Source organism: Haliaeetus albicilla, chromosome 12, assembly GCF_947461875.1.
Source record: "Haliaeetus albicilla chromosome 12, bHalAlb1.1, whole genome shotgun sequence".
NCBI classification, from domain to species: domain Eukaryota; kingdom Metazoa; phylum Chordata; class Aves; order Accipitriformes; family Accipitridae; genus Haliaeetus; species Haliaeetus albicilla.
In genome coordinates this window covers 31,229,253-31,245,360 of record NC_091494.1, presented here as the reverse complement: position 1 = coordinate 31,245,360, position 16,108 = coordinate 31,229,253, and the positions used below count along the sequence as shown (strand labels likewise).

The 16,108-nt window shown below is 42.5% G+C and overlaps 1 protein-coding gene across 3 annotated transcripts in view; it reads left to right on the top strand.

The window, feature by feature from the left end:
• The window catches only part of MYH10 (myosin heavy chain 10), a 104,398-nt gene extending 89,207 nt beyond the window's left edge, over nt 1–15,191 (top strand). For all 3 annotated transcript variants that reach the window (XM_069798876.1, XM_069798874.1, XM_069798875.1), the window contains 14 exons: nt 1,162–1,368; nt 2,452–2,556; nt 3,629–3,781; nt 4,112–4,360; nt 4,918–5,130; nt 5,636–5,848; nt 7,174–7,335; nt 8,793–8,921; nt 10,151–10,239; nt 10,489–10,612; nt 10,720–10,928; nt 11,799–11,907; nt 12,286–12,458; nt 13,416–15,191. In XM_069798876.1, coding sequence (XP_069654977.1) covers nt 1,162–1,368; nt 2,452–2,556; nt 3,629–3,781; nt 4,112–4,360; nt 4,918–5,130; nt 5,636–5,848; nt 7,174–7,335; nt 8,793–8,921; nt 10,151–10,239; nt 10,489–10,612; nt 10,720–10,928; nt 11,799–11,907; nt 12,286–12,458; nt 13,416–13,560 — 2,280 coding nt within the window. In that variant the 3' untranslated portion in view covers nt 13,561–15,191. The remainder of the gene's footprint in view (nt 1–1,161; nt 1,369–2,451; nt 2,557–3,628; nt 3,782–4,111; nt 4,361–4,917; nt 5,131–5,635; nt 5,849–7,173; nt 7,336–8,792; nt 8,922–10,150; nt 10,240–10,488; nt 10,613–10,719; nt 10,929–11,798; nt 11,908–12,285; nt 12,459–13,415) is intronic.
• Nucleotides 15,192–16,108: the final 917 nt, after the last annotated feature.

Below are 16,108 nucleotides of genomic sequence, written 5' to 3'. Positions count from 1 at the left end.
CTTGCTTATTTGGTGAAAAGCAGTTCTCTGCATGAGTGAACTGCAGAGTGCTTCCATATTAGGTAATTTTAATGTCAGCACTCACAAATAACAAACTGTGAGTGCAGGTAGTGTAAAAGTTCTTCCAGCCACTCTTAACTTCATGCTTGTACTGTGACTTCCAGTGCTAGATATCTGTGGAGTATCTTGCTAGTTTGCACAGCTGTATTGTGTTCTCTGGTAACCACCACCAGAGCAGGCAGGAGGAGGCACACCTGGGTAGCATGGTTCCTACTAATGTAGCTTGTGTCTTGTTCAAAAGCAGAATTATTCCAACACTGCCAAAAAAAAAAAAAATTCTTTAGTTTGTGAAATTATAGTTTTGGTAATTCACAAATGTATGTGTGGACAGTTCATATACTGTCGTAATATTTTTATGTAGGGAATGCTTCGCAAGCTTCCTTAGTATTTTAAACTAAGTGAGAAACATAGTAGTTAAAGCTGGTGGAAATCGTAGTTTAGTCACCTGAAGATCTTATGCATGTCTTCTGCTCTTTATTCATTAAATATTCTCAATAAGAGCATGAAAAGATGGAAAAAATACCCTGCAATCTTAAACAAAGGTCTTGTGATAAGATGATGTCAGTTCTGGTGATATAGTAAGAATGGTATTTAAACATCCCTTATGCCAATTATTACTTTTTTAAAAAAGGTTTTTGACAAATGTCAGTGCAATGGTGAAAAGTGCTTTGTTATGCACTTCCAAGCTGCTATGCCTACTAAAATCAGGGCAGCTTTAGTTGATATCTTTCCTTTTATTTCTGTGAGATGAGCCATGCTGATCTGTTAATGGGCACATTCCTTCCTACTTACAGTGCTACTCAAACAGTCATTTTAGAGCACTGACGTCCCAGATCTTTTTGAATTCATAGAAGTATCTTCTGGTCATCACTGCTGCCTGTGATATCTGAGAGTGGAATAACCTGCATTAACTTAGTCGTTGGCTTACATACACAGAATGTTACATGGCAGCATTTTAAGCACTCCCAACTTACAACTTGCTGAGCACTTGTTTTATCTTTGAACTTGTAAACCTGATTTGCTGGACTGAATATTTTTTTAGCAGAAAACTTTATTTGTATGTAACAAAGTGCTGAATATCTTTCCTTTTGTCTTTCCTAGTTCAAAGCAAATCTTGAAAAAAACAAGCAAGGCCTAGAGTCTGACAACAAGGAGTTAGCCTGTGAAGTGAAGGTACTGCAGCAGGTCAAGGCAGAGTCTGAACATAAGAGGAAGAAGCTTGATGCTCAGGTACAAGAGCTAACTGCTAAGGTCACAGAAGGCGAAAGACTGAGGGTGGAGCTGGCGGAGAAAGCTAACAAGCTGCAGGTAAGGCTGTATGGAAGTCCTAAACTGCTGAAAAATAGGCAAGAAACTAAAAGTCTTAACCCTATACAGAAATGGCTAAGAGAAACAACTTTCAAAGATGCAGCTAGGTCCACAGGAACTGAGCCTGTAGTTGACATGGGAGGTGACCTCAGTCACTCAGTTTCACATACTTGAGGGGCCTTAAAGTGGTGACATGCCTCAGGTGGAGATAGCTGGATAGCCATGACATTAATCCGGAACTTTTTGGGTTATGTGAGAATTATAGTGGCTTTTAAGAATGTGACTTCCCATCCTGGAGACCAAATCCTGTAGGAGGCTCTGCATAGTCAAGCTGCTGACAGGTGGCCTGTAGGTTTTTGGCTTGGATATGGAATTGAGTAGATAGGGCTGAGCTCATTCATGTGTGAGCAAAAATGTACTGATTGATGGTGGCCACAGGTTTCCTTTTGTGCTTCCAAGTTGGGAGCTTGGCAGATAGGGATTGCAAGTAAAGGCCCATTTTTCTGGGAAATGGAGAAAATAGGCAAAATGAAATCAGGGCTGACTTTTAAACCACAGCAACGAGTACTTTAGGTAAATTGAGCTAAAGTACTTAAAAAAGGGAATGGCCCAGTTCTTTTTGGAGAAAGCTTTTGGGTAGTCTCTCACTGTGTATAAAAGTAACATAGCCTAAAATAGCAAGAGCTGGCACCTGGCAGTAACCTTTTCTCTTGCAGTGATGCTTTAAACCCAGCTGCCACCCTGATAATCCCTGAATTATTGCTCCCATAAAATATATAGTCCTATAATTAAAAATAGTATTTATATATGAATGCAGATATTGGAATGATGTGCTCTGCTAAATAGCATGCTTAACTATTGTTATGTTCTACCACTTAAGGTCCAGACTGACATCCAACTTGAAGTTTCTAGCCGAACTTCAGTGTTTTTAGCTTGTTGTATCTCTCTGCTGGGATGTATTGTTGTCTTGCCATACCTGGAATTTGTTGAGGTTTTGTGTTCTGCAGTTCCAGCTCCCAGTGGGATGTAGGCTTTGCCGTGAATCAGCTGCATGCTGTTACCTTTAGACTGCTTGCTTTGCAGAATGAGTTGGATAATGTCTCAAGTCTCCTGGAGGAAGCAGAGAAGAAAGGCATTAAGTTTGCCAAGGATGCGGCTAGTTTGGAATCTCAGCTTCAGGATACACAGGTGTGTGCGCGGTGAAGCTTGAACTTTGCACTGAAACTTTGTTCCTCATTGAAATGCTAACTGCATAACAGAAAATACATTTTCATTCACGGTTTGGAAAGTCCCTTGGGTAGAAGCTGTATTTCCTGTTGAAGCCTAGTGAAATGTGATATATAATGATTGCTCAGCTACCTGTTGAGCCAATTTTTCATTATCTAAGATTCACTACTTGCTAGATTATAGCCTTTCAGTTTCTCTTTTATATCTTAGTCTCTGTGGGAGATAAGAATTAAGTCAATAAAACCTTTCCAGGTAGAATGTTAATGTAAATAAGATCCTTGGGTTATATAAAGGCACAAGGGACAATACCCTGTCTTTTACTGACAGCTTAAGTTCTTACAGCTTAAGTTCAAACTGATGGTGTTTGGTTTTGAGTTAAATAATGCAGCTTTATGCATGTATTCATCACTTAAATGTACTCTTTTTTTCCCCTGTATAAAATGCTAATGGTGACTACTTGAATAATGTTAATCATAATTAGAGAGGTCTGTGAGGAAAAGAATGGGGGAGAGGTGATGGTGGTTACACCTTTCATTAGTTTCCATTATGACAGAAGTTTCCACTGCCAAATTACAGCTATCTTTAAACTGACCTTTCTATTTAAGCAGTGCAGCAAAACTTGGAAGCATGCTGCCATTGCAGGATTTGCTGCTATATATTGTTCCCAGGTGGTTTAAAATAGGTACGCTATATGCTCGTCTGAAAGAAGAAATACAAATTTTGAAGCTGACTTCTGTGCTCGTCCCTCTAAAGACAGAAAAGTGCCATCCATTAACTTCTAGAACAGACAGTGGCATGGATTCCCTGATCAGAAATATGCTTTATAGAGGTTTAAGTGTGCCCAAAATGAATGACCAGTTTTTGAAAACCCAAATTACAGATGTCTTCATAAGCATGTCCTTGTGCAAAAGTGCTGTGAGAAAAATAATCAAACCTGAAACTCCATATAGGGTAGTGGATGGCGGTAGCCCAAGGCCACAGTTAACGCATTATGAACCGAACTGAACTTTGAATATCTCTGTTTATGTAACAGGAGCTGCTTCAGGAAGAAACCCGCCAGAAACTCAACCTGAGCAGTAGGATTAGGCAGCTGGAAGAGGAGAAGAACAACCTGCAAGAGCAGCAGGAAGAGGAAGAGGAGGCCAGAAAGAACTTGGAGAAACAGATGCTTGCCTTGCAGTCACAGGTAAGTTGCTGTACATGGCAGGAGTTCTGTAAGGCCTACACACTCCAGGTGAGATGAATTGGTGTCCCGAGCCTCTCAGAAAAATGTCATGTAATTTGCACTTGTGCTAGACCTGATTTTGGAATAAAATTTCCAGTGGTGTTTCTTCATTGCAATGACGACTAGCTGCAATGCGCAGGACTTTCCCCTGCTTAGTATCCTGCTAGCTCACAATTTTTGTTACTTTAGCTAGCAATAACATCTCTTTCTGGTTTGCTGTTTTGGACCTGATGCCTTTCTTTCCTTCTCGTGATGCACTAAGGAACATTATTTTCTTTTATTAAATTTCAGTTGGCTGATGCTAAGAAAAAGGTAGATGATGACTTGGGAACCATTGAAGGCTTGGAGGAAAATAAGAAGAAATTATTGAAGGACATGGAGTCCTTAAGCCAACGCCTAGAGGAGAAGGCAATGGCTTATGACAAACTGGAGAAGACAAAGAATCGCCTGCAGCAAGAGCTGGATGACTTGATGGTAGATCTAGATCACCAGCGCCAGATTGTTTCTAACTTGGAGAAAAAGCAGAAGAAGTTTGATCAGGTAGTCTAGTTTCCTGTCATCTTGCTGCTTTCTATGATTTTTAAATGGCATCTTGTTTATATTGTTACTGCATAAATGAGCCTTGTATAAAGAAGGGTCTGAGTAGGGTACTGTGGTTATTGATAAATCTTTGTGAGCAGCTTGGCTTTTGTTAAGAGTAACTTGTCACTTAAAATTTCAGTCAGCTAAATGCCAGCTTTGAGTCTTGTTAGATCAAGTAATAAGCTCTTTATATACAAAAAGGAAATTATATTGGAACAAAAACTTAAGACTATTACTGTAATCCCTCAAGATAGACTAAGAAAGGATGTGAAGACTGAAAGATGAAAATAATATAAAACTTATTTAATCTTGATTAGTAGCTTGCTTTCCTCATCTCATCCCAGAGTAGCTGTAGCTGTTTTCTTACTAGCACTTTGATCAAGACTGAAAGACTAGACAGCTTCTGAAGGCCAGTTAAACTTAGAGCATTAACCACTTCATTGACTAAAACACCTGAGGCAGAAAGGACCTGATTATAGAACTTATGAGATGGATTAATTATTTCTTATGTTCAGATGCTGGCAGAAGAAAAGAACATTTCTGCCAGATATGCAGAGGAAAGAGATCGTGCTGAAGCAGAAGCAAGGGAGAAGGAAACCAAAGCACTGTCTCTAGCTCGGGCTTTGGAAGAAGCCCTGGAAGCTAAGGAAGAATTTGAAAGACAGAACAAACAGTTGCGTGCAGATATGGAAGACTTAATGAGTTCTAAAGATGATGTGGGCAAAAATGTAAGTACGTTTCCACACCGTGTTTTGTTATATACTACATAGGGAATAACACAGGAAAACTACCTGGCAGGAGAAGTATATTTAACACAAAAATAGAACTTTTTGAAGCTGATTTATAACCCAGAATTCTGGAGGAATTTATGCTCAGAATAAAGGGATGTCTTTATTAACATCAGGCCTCTTCAAAAGTTGTGAAGACATGGAGAGCAGAAGTTGCTGGCCAAATGACTAATGGCACCTGTGCTAGATTTAAGAGCTTATCTCACTACCACTTCTTTTTCTCTGTGTCATTACACAGCTCATCTCATAAATCATCTGCATAGATGTCTGTTGGGTTCTCTAATACAGAGTTAAAGATGCTGCTGTGCCTGTTGTGATTCATTGTCCAATTCAGAGCATCACAAAATGTAGTGTACTGAGTTCATGTAATGTCTTATTTTGCTGTTAATAACTGTTGATGTTGAGATACCTGAAGGAGAGGGTCTGATTAATGTTTGTGGCTTAGGTCCATGAACTGGAGAAGTCAAAGAGAACTTTAGAGCAACAGGTTGAAGAGATGAGGACTCAGCTTGAGGAACTGGAAGATGAACTGCAGGCCACAGAAGATGCTAAGCTTCGTTTGGAGGTGAACATGCAAGCTATGAAAGCCCAGTTTGAGAGAGATCTGCAAGCCAGAGATGAACAGAATGAAGAGAAAAAGAGGATGCTGGTTAAACAAGTATGTCTATTTTACTGTACTTCATAGTGAAAAGGCCGTGAGGAACTTGCCAAAGCTCTGTGGCTTCAGTGATAACTTGCTACCAGAAAAATAAAACTCTTTGCTTAAAGTTCCCATCCTGTAGAAATCCCAAGCACTGATCTTTGTTACTGTTTGTAACAGACAGTAGAATACGTCTTGTTGAGGACTGGCCACTGTCAACTGTTAGTGTTAGTCTGCTACTGATGGTCCTCCAAAAACACTCAATGTGCAAGCAGAGGTTTGGCTAGTGCTGCGTGGGTGTATTTCAAGGACAGGGGTACATTATTTGGACTTTCAAGCCCATCCTATGTGATGTACAGGAACTAATCCATGGATGCTGAGATAGACTGAAAGACTGTAATTAAGTAAACAGTTTCCTAAATGAAAATTGTGGCAAAGATTCCAGATTTGCCAGACTTGAGAATTCCAGTAACATAAAGCAGATCAGAAGAGCCTTAAGAAATGCCTTTAAAATCTCATGCTTGTGAGAAGATGGTTCTAAATTAACATTAAACTTTGAGGAAAAAACACCCAGTATTTCAAGATTTATCACAAGAAAACAAAAATGTACAATTACTGAGAATCAGCAATATGGAAGATCTCTTAGAAATAAGCATGGCCTGGAGGGCTTTTGAAGTTCATTGCAATGCAAATTTGCTATTATCTTGCACTGGACAAGAACTTTTGACCTAGCATGAGGAGGGAGGCTTGCTTCAAAACAAAATATATTCTTTAATGTTGCTAACCTGTGGCATTTCTGGCTCGGTTTTATTTTTGCATAAGTTTGGCTTAGTTTGTGTTGGCTTACTGCTTAGTTACTTTTCTGTTTTGTTTTAAAAAGAAAAAGTTGTTGGTGTATAAATGCTAGTAGCACAGCTGTTTCAAAGAGAATGATTTCTTTTTTTTTTCCTTGAGAAAATGAGGTGATTCTGCTTCTTACTTTCCTCTTAGTGGTTCAGTCAGAATTAGTGTCATCTGCCTTAAAGTGATAATTAAATATGGATAGATGTGCTGGGCAAGAAGCTGATCACTAAGTAGCTGAACAGATGAAATGGAAATGCTTCAGATGCTGAGCTACTGTCTTTGTTTTCCTTTTTGTCAGTTCAGAGATCTTTGCTTCCAATTTGTGGATTTGTTTTTGCCATCTGCAGTGTCTTCCCCTGCAGCTTGCATTCTGTAGTCTTTTCCAGTTGAGTAATGTTAATTCTGCTCTGTGAAGGCCTTGTGAAGTCACCGACCATTTTGTTAGGATTCTGTTTGCTCCATTCCTGGAACTGAGCCTGTTAAATGCCTTGATTTCACAGGTGCGAGAGCTGGAGGCAGAACTGGAAGACGAGCGCAAACAAAGGGCTCTTGCTGTGGCAGCCAAGAAGAAAATGGAGATGGATCTGAAAGACCTGGAAGGTCAGATAGAAGCTGCAAACAAGGCTCGAGATGAAGCAATCAAACAGCTACGTAAGCTCCAGGTAGGCAGAGCTAATCAACTGAGCTGCTTTCTCTCCTGGTGACAGTCTGTCAAGGGTGTTGGTTTTCATTAAATACATTTGTAGCTTGAAGGCAAAAGGAGTATCAGACTCGACTATGCTGACACATGTCATAGAGTATCTGGCCTGAACTTATCACCTGCCCAAAAGTCCTCTCATCCTTTTGTTGGTAAGGAGTTAAGATTATCCCCCACGTACTTCTATTCAGTCGTCATCTTTTTCTTTATTTCAACACTTTGCATGAAGAGTTACTGAGTATTGCTTTCTAGGCTGCATTTATGGTGGTTTGTGTTTTTGAATTTACTGATTTGAGCTCAGCTCTTGCTGACTGCTGCTTCCTCACCTTGTTGAACTTCTTAAGGCATTTTCAGCTAAAAATGTTCCAGAGAAAAAAGGAGGAGTAAATTTTAGTTGCTGGTAAAAAGGTCCAAGATGCCCATTCTTTTTAGTTTGGCAAGAAAAAAACAGTCCTTGTGTCAAGGATTTATTTCCCGTTTGCAGAAAAATATTCAACAATTGGTAGAGTTCAGTTTTGCCAAAAATTTTCAGTGTCATGGCCCAAAGCTGCAGGATTATGAGGCCATGGCAAGACTATGTAAACCATACAGCAAATTAAATTGCCTTTCTGCCTTCTCCCCTTTATTCTTTGGCAATCCTAATTCAAATCCTACCTCAATAGAATGAGGGCAATTCTGGAACTGAGCCCTGGATGAAGAGGGAGCATAGGTTAAAACAAGTAATGCTGGTACCTAGCGGCACCCCGCTTCTCTAGTCCAAGCGGACAGGACAGCTAGAGAGGTCATACATGATCTCTGTACACTTTCATACAAGCACCTGAAATAAGTGGTCTCATGACTGGTGGTATTCTAAAGATGCAGAACTTAAATGCAGTTTCCCCAACTTTCTTACTCTTTTAGCATCTCAAGACAAACTTGTGCAGATTAAGATCTCAGTCTGTGTTAACAGTGTTTCTTAAGGGAAGTGTAAGTATGTGCTTCTAGGTGTGCAAAATGGTGCATTGTGTTACTTCTGCAAAGAGAATAGTTTCCTACCTTGCATGCTTATCATAAGTTTGGGGTTTTTTAGTCAATTCAAGTGAATTTTTCACAAGTCATTCCAAGAGCTTTACTTCTTCATAAGTTTCATGACAAATGTAATTGAGCAGCTCTATTAGAGTTTTTTCTTACAAGAAATATACCACATAAATGAGGGTGAAGGCTTATAATGTGATGTTTCTGACAAGGAATTGAGTGATGGAAAGATGAGAAAATGAGGTTTTACTATGAAAATCAGAACTAAAAATGCATTTAAGTGGAACAAAGCAACTTTGGGAGGAAGGTCTTACCTCTAAAGGGCCAAAATGCTTCAGAGCTGCTAATAAATATTGTGATTGTCCTAACGCAGCATGGCTTTTTCTTTCCCCTGCTTTCCAACTGCAGGCTCAAATGAAAGACTACCAGCGGGAGCTGGAAGAAGCCCGTGCATCCAGGGATGAGATCTTTGCACAGTCCAAAGAGAGTGAAAAGAAGCTCAAAGGTCTCGAAGCAGAAATACTCCAGCTCCAAGAGGTGAGACTGAAATCCAAGAAATTTGTTTTTCTTACTAGAGTAAGGCAAAGATCAGAGAGTAAAAAATTAAAAAGCAATCTAGTGAGTTGAAGAGAGAAATGGGAGCCAGGAGAACTTTTTCCTCACTGCCCCAGGTCATTAGTGAACTTCCTACAGCTTTGCAGGAATCAGTCTAGTAGTCTAGACTGCATTTCTCTGCCTGAGTAGCGAGAAAGCTTTGCTACTGCTCAAACAGATTTGAGGCCTCACTAAAATTTCCAAGATGGTTCGAGAGTCTCTGAAAGGTGCAGTGCACAGTGTCAGTACTGAAATTGATTATTTGAAATAGATGAAAACCTAACACGCTTTCCAGTACCTCAGTGGACCATTTAAGTCTGTGGATGTTTATCACTCTGCCCTCTTAGGTCCTCATCCCTTTCTCTTATGGGCATGTGTTCCTTCATTGTTGGCAATTTATGCAAGAGCTCCAAGTATTGCTACGTATCACTTCTCTCCCATTATCTCCTTGGTCTGCCACAAGGTCAAACATCAGAATTGCCTCGTGTGAGAGACTGCCTTTTTTTTTTCCTGTATCACCTGCAGACCAAAGTTTGAAGCAATCGCTCACATTTCACTACACTTACTGTTTGAGTCTTTACAGATAGCCTATGACTGACTAGAGGTTTCCCATGTCATTCTTTTGTGGACTTCAAACTTGTCAGTCTTGCACTTGCAGTGCATTGAATTGTCCTTAGCAAATGCTTGGGTGTTTCTGCCACTTAATACAGTTTTATAACATGAGATTCAGTGCTGTTTATACTATTGTGCTAAAGCTCTTGATTTCTATACTTTGCTTGCATTCATGCTATGTACTCTGTAACAACCTAAACAATTTGCTTAATTTAGTGCGCACTTTACAATGAATGCATTTATTAAAGCATGTGACAGAATGGTTTAGGGCTTGAATGTTACTGATGTTCACAGTTGTTTTTTTTCCTTAACTTTGTGCAAGGAACAGTTCAGGGACAGGGAGAAGTAAATCCATTGTAGTCATATGGCAGTTAAGGGGGGGAAATATCAAGATGATGTGTCCTGCTAGCTTCTACAGCTGTTGCTTCTGCTTATCTGTTAAAAGACCTCAGGGGTATCACACTTCACAGCACCTCCCAGAAGTTATTAGAAGGCTAAATTGTTTGCAGAAGTCTTGAGATTCCTAATGCTGTAATGAATCTTTTCCTAAACCTTCACAGGAGTTTGCTGCATCTGAAAGAGCCCGTCGTCATGCTGAGCAAGAAAGGGATGAGTTGGCTGATGAGATTGCAAACAGTGCTTCAGGAAAGTGAGTCATCAAATGTGTTAATTATGCATCTGAAGAACTTCAGGCACCAGCAGCTGTAGTTCTTGGTAGTCTGCTTGCAAATTCTGTATTGACCTGTCTTCATGATAAAAATTCCTTGTTGTTATGAAGAGAATTGCTGACACAGTAGCTTCTCATGACAATTTGCAATGCCTAAAGTATCAGAAGCAAACTAGCCAGTAGCTTTGTATCAGATCTGAACATGTCTTGACCCAAATACTTCCTTTCTAGGTCAGCACTGCTGGATGAGAAGCGCCGGCTGGAAGCTCGTATTGCACAGTTGGAGGAAGAGCTTGAGGAAGAGCAGAGCAACATGGAGCTTCTCAATGAGCGGTTCCGAAAGACCACGCTGCAGGTGAATCTGTTGTTGACAATGCTGTAGGGGCAATTTGTGTTTCAGTGTGCAGTTAAGTGGAGGCTCTGAATAGCACCAAATGATCTTCTATTCTTCTCCTCTGGAAGGTTGACACGCTTAATTCTGAGCTAGCTGGGGAGCGGAGTGCTGCCCAGAAGAGTGAAAATGCACGGCAGCAGCTAGAAAGGCAGAACAAAGAGCTGAAAGCCAAGCTGCAGGAACTGGAGGGATCTGTGAAGTCTAAGTTCAAGGCAACAATTTCTACTCTAGAAGCCAAGATTGTGCAGCTAGAAGAACAGCTTGAGCAGGAAGCCAAGTAAGTGAAAAAAATCTGTTTGCCTGTGTTTGTTCTGTCAGTTGAATGTCTGAAACTTCCATGCCTTAAGTCTTTGCAGGGCTGAGATGTGAGCTTACAGCACAGGCATTAGGGTTTATTATCTGGAAACCTACTGTTTAGGGGACATGCTTTAACAAGACAGCTGTAAAGTAACTGGGGTTGAAAGTGTCAGAATCTATTTGCTCCGTAACTGAAATTGCTGAATTCTTAAAGTTAACCAGGTGAAGGTGTTGACTGGTAGTCCCAGGATCCACAAGGTGCTGCCAAAGTTTCTTGAGACAAGATGAAACATCCCCTTGAGACACCTGGTCTCTTTGGTTAGAGGAAACAAGTTGAACAGCCTAGGTGTGACAGCTTAAGATAGTTGAGATGATTCCTGTGCTTTGCAGAAGCCTTTCTGCAGAGAGGTCTTCCTGTCTGTCCTTACCATCTTGGTCCTCCAGGTATATATATATTTTTTTTAAACTAATTCCTCCCAGAATCTGAAGGTGGACTGTCTTATCACCATCTCTGTTCTTTTTGTGCTTTTGATTCTGCAGGAGGACCGTGTTACTGGTTAGCAATAGCTTTAAAGCTGCTCTGTTCAATCTCATTGTGAAGAAGCACCTTCTTATCCTGCTTCTTAGCCTGCATACCACACTTGTATTGCTCCAGTGCTAAGAATTCATGCTTTCAAAGCTGCATCCCAGCCAACCACTAGCACACTAAAACTAAGTCAGTTCTGTTGACAGTGACAGGCATGTTAAGAGGACTCAGTTACACAATGAGGCGAGAGCCCTTCAGAAAGGACAGACCTTGTATTCCTAGCCTTCAAGTACTGGGACAAATTATGGCTTTTGATTATTCTAGGGAAAGAGCAGCTGCTAACAAATTGGTCCGTCGTACAGAGAAGAAATTGAAAGAAGTCTTCATGCAGGTGGAGGATGAGCGTCGACATGCAGACCAGTACAAGGAGCAGGTGGGTGGAAGGGCTTAGCTTTTGAGGCCTGTTTCTCAGAAAAGGCAAATAAAACCATACTTTGAGTAGAAAGGGCTTGTTAAGAAGCATTTTAATGAAAAGATCTAAGGGAATCTATCTTGATGACTGAATCACTAGAGTAGTTCCCAGCAGTCAAAACCATCCCCTGTTAGCTCTGGTGTGATGGTCTGTTACGTGTCCTGGTCTCCTGGACCCAGGAGCTCTGTAGTGTTTCCAGGAGTCCAGGCTGGAGTCTTCAGTGAGGCTGATGGTTCATCTCCAGCCAGGGTGGTCAGGAAGGACAGGGTGTTAGCTAACCCCCAGTCATGGGGTTGCAGCTGTCTAGTTTGATCCTGAGTACCTGGTTTTGTATTTTAGATGGAAAAGGCAAATGCCAGAATGAAGCAGCTCAAACGCCAGCTGGAGGAGGCTGAAGAGGAAGCCACTCGTGCAAACGCTTCCCGACGTAAACTTCAGCGTGAGCTGGATGATGCCACGGAGGCTAATGAGGGCCTGAGCCGGGAGGTCAGCACCCTGAAAAACAGGCTAAGGTAAGTGGCACCAGTAGCAGTGGGCAGGGGTTTATCTAAGCCCTTGTGTGCCCACAGACTGTCTCCACAGTGCATCCTTGGAGAGCATCCAGCTGTGGAACTGCAGAAGCAGAACTGCTCATGTTAGGGAATGGGTTGAACTGGAGCCTGCTGACTGTGCCTGATGATGATAACAAGGAAGCTGCCAGACCACAGGGAAATTCCTGACAACTCTTGAGCCTGAACTCTTTGGAGCTTACATTGGCAGGTTCCCTGGGGTTGCCAGTTCAATCCAGCTGTAGGTAAACGTGACAGAGGAGACAGCTCAGTCATGCTTTTCCAGTGGATGGTACTGATCCCTTTTCCCCTTATGCACCCTGGTGGGAGTGTTTCAGCATTTTCCTTGAGAGCAGGTCTTTGAGATCAAGGTCTGTATCAAGTACAGATGGGAGTCAGCAGTGGTGAGGCTGCTGCAGAACAAAAACCATCTCGAGAGTTAGAGAGTGCCTGAGCTGGTTGGCTTATAGGAGTGGCAGGAGAGGTGCAGTGCAGTACTTCACAAATAAGCAGTTGATGCTGTTTGGTTTTTTGTTTTTTTTTTTTTGTTTTTTTTGTTGGTTGTTTTTTGTTTGTTTGTTTGTTTTTTTGGAGAACCCACTCTGTTTAGTACTTGGTCTGTGCTTGGTGCTCCTCCAGAGACAATATTTTAAGTTACTTGGGACTTGCAAAATTAAGGTGATGGTATAAACTAAGCAGGAATGCCAGAGTGTTTGAGCACAGCGTGTTGACCCCTTGGTCAGAGAGAGAGGTTTCAAGACACTGCGTGTGAAACTTGGCCCTTGGGTGGCCTGGAGGTGAACCGCCACATTCTCCTGCGGTTCAGCAGAGAGGTCTTTCAGGGGCAGCTGCCAGCACCGGGACTTGGGCTGTGAGCGAGGTATGACCTGTCGGCAATCGCTGTCTGCTTCTTGTTTGCAGGCGTGGGGGGCCCATCACCTTCTCCTCGAGTCGATCCGGGAGACGCCAGCTGCACATTGAAGGGGCGTCTCTGGAGCTCTCGGATGACGATGCGGAGAGCAAAGGCAGCGATGTGAACGAAGCGCAGCCGGCCCCTGCTGAGTAGAGCCCTGTCACACCGTTCGCATGCAGAGACCTTTTACACAATAGTCGGCCGAAGGAGGAGGACTTTCCTGACCACCGAACTGCCTTGTGGCCGTAAATCTGCCTTACGAAACGTCGGCATGCTACAAGGTTACTTATCATAGGTCAACTATGTCTTAAGGCTCTCCAGCCTCACCATACTGTACCCTGCTTCAGATATAGGTACAACTGCTTTTTTATATATAGTAAACAAAATGGGATTGTCTCTGTTCAGTGCATCTATTTTCCAGATACTCCATTGTAAAGCCATTTTATAAAGCATCATGTGAAGGATGAAACTTTTTTTTATCAATACAGAAACTTCATTCCCAGAGGGTAGGTGGTTGGGACAGACCCATTGTCATGACTATGCATGCTTTGTTGTACAGACAACATCCTTCCATTTCTTCTGTGCTCAGACGGCCCTTGGCTGTATTGAGTCTGTTGGATCATTGAAGACCAAACTGCACCTGTATCTTTCTTTTCTCCTAATTGTTGTGATCAGCACACAATCAGCGAGTGAACTGTGAAAAGGCCTTGGGGAGTGTTAGAGGGAAATGTAGGGATGAATGAGTAGTGTCCATTTTTAACCTGCAATATCATTTTGAAGTGTTCTCAGCACCTGCTTCATCAGTTAGTGTTCATGCAGTACAGGCAAACTGAAATAGCGTCACCGTTCCTCATCTGTACAGTACTTCTGCATTTGTAGAGACCTGCTATTACCATGCCCAACAGATCTGTATATATATTAAGGCTAGTATAATGTGAACACCAGTGGAAAATAAACATACAACACAGGCAAAATTAATTTATTAATTTATGGCCGAGTTAGTCTTCAGGACATGGAACCGAGCAGCTGCACTGTGAGACAAGGCTTATGTGATACCTTAGCAGCCAGCCTGGTGTTACTGAGGGGGCTGGTCCACTGCCAGCCCAGAGCAGCAGGGCCGCTGTACTGTGCAGCGTGGGGCTCATGGAGCCTGGGGTTACGGGGGTTCAGCGATGGATGTTGCCTGCCTACGAGTTAACATGCCAGTGGATGTGAATCCTTTTTTTTTTTTTTTTTTTGTTGTTGTTGTTTTTTTATTTTGAACAGTATTACAGTGGGTAGTTAGCATTCTTTTTGTTTAAATAGCTGAAAAACTGACATTACAGAAAGTGCCTTAGACACTACAGTACTAAGACAATGTTACATATATAATTTGCCTATATAACAATGATTTAATGTATTAATTTTGACTGTGCTTCATATCATGTACCTCTCTAGTCCAAGTGGTATTATTGATATTAGTGACAATGAATCAGTGTTAACTAGGAAACTTCCTCTGCCACATGCTCAGAAAACATGGATTTCCTTTTTTGGTTAAAAGCTTTAACATCTGTCGCAAAGGTTTTGTTGTGTGTGTTTGGATATTTTTAATCAAACTGGCTGTTGACCACCAGGCATCTGACTGCAAATATCTTGTTTTCTTGTATACCCATATTTCTAGACAATGATTTTTGTAAGACAATAAATTTATTCATTATAGATGTGGCCGCCTGCTCTGTTTACTTACCGGAAGAGCTATCTCCTGAGGCTGGCATAGACCTTAATAAACGAGAATATGACTGGAAGCTGCCTTTTCCCTTCTTCCTGTTTTGTTTGCTTGGGGTTTTTTCCCTTCTGTTTTGACCCAGATAGACTCTAAATGGTGTGGTCAGGGCTGAGCCTTTGAACTCTAATGGCAATGCAGAGCTGGAGGACAAGGGGAGCTCTGAAACCTTGTGCTGACCTTCAGTACTGTGGCACAGGTGCAGTCTGTTTCTGCCTTTAACAGGCTCTGGTCTTTTTTTCTGAGCAGGAAATTTAACTGTGTGGGGTGTCCTGTTGTGCAGCAGAGCTCCGGTAGTAAGGAGGGAGTGTTGGCTAAGGGTGAGGCTAGCAGAAAGCTGCAGGCATTGCTGATCCCTGCCTGGCTCCATGGCCGGGTGAAGGCAGTTTGCTGTCTCTGCACAGAAAATGGGGACCAGGGTGGACCTACATGCACCCAGGGAGGGGAGGTGATAGGAGGGAGACACATGACAGGGTTAGAAATGTGACGAGGGGAAAGGGGGGGTGTAGCAGGCAGTGGTGGCTGGTGGGGCAGCTGGAAGCTCCTGCCTGGGCTCTGCTGTCCCCAGGGCAGCTGGAGATGGCATGGTGGGAGCTGCCTGGCCTGGGCTCTGGAAGCCTCCCAGAACTGAGGGGCTGCTGGGGACCCTGGCTGGTCCCAGGCACCAGCTCCTGGCACCTTTCCCCCAAGTGCCTCCTTCAATGTTGTGGCTGCTACTGCTGCTCGTGCTGGGATGAGTGCAGGGGAGGATGAAGGGCTTTTCACTACCCCGGCATGGCTTATACACATCCGGGCAGGCCCTGTCCCTGCAGCTTGCAGAAGGCCCAGGTGCTGTGCAAGAACAGCTTACTCTTACCTGGGGATCTTTAAGGGGCGCTGACTGCAATGAGGGTGACCCTGCTTCCCCAGGAGGGAGCTGGTCACAGGTGGGGTGCATGG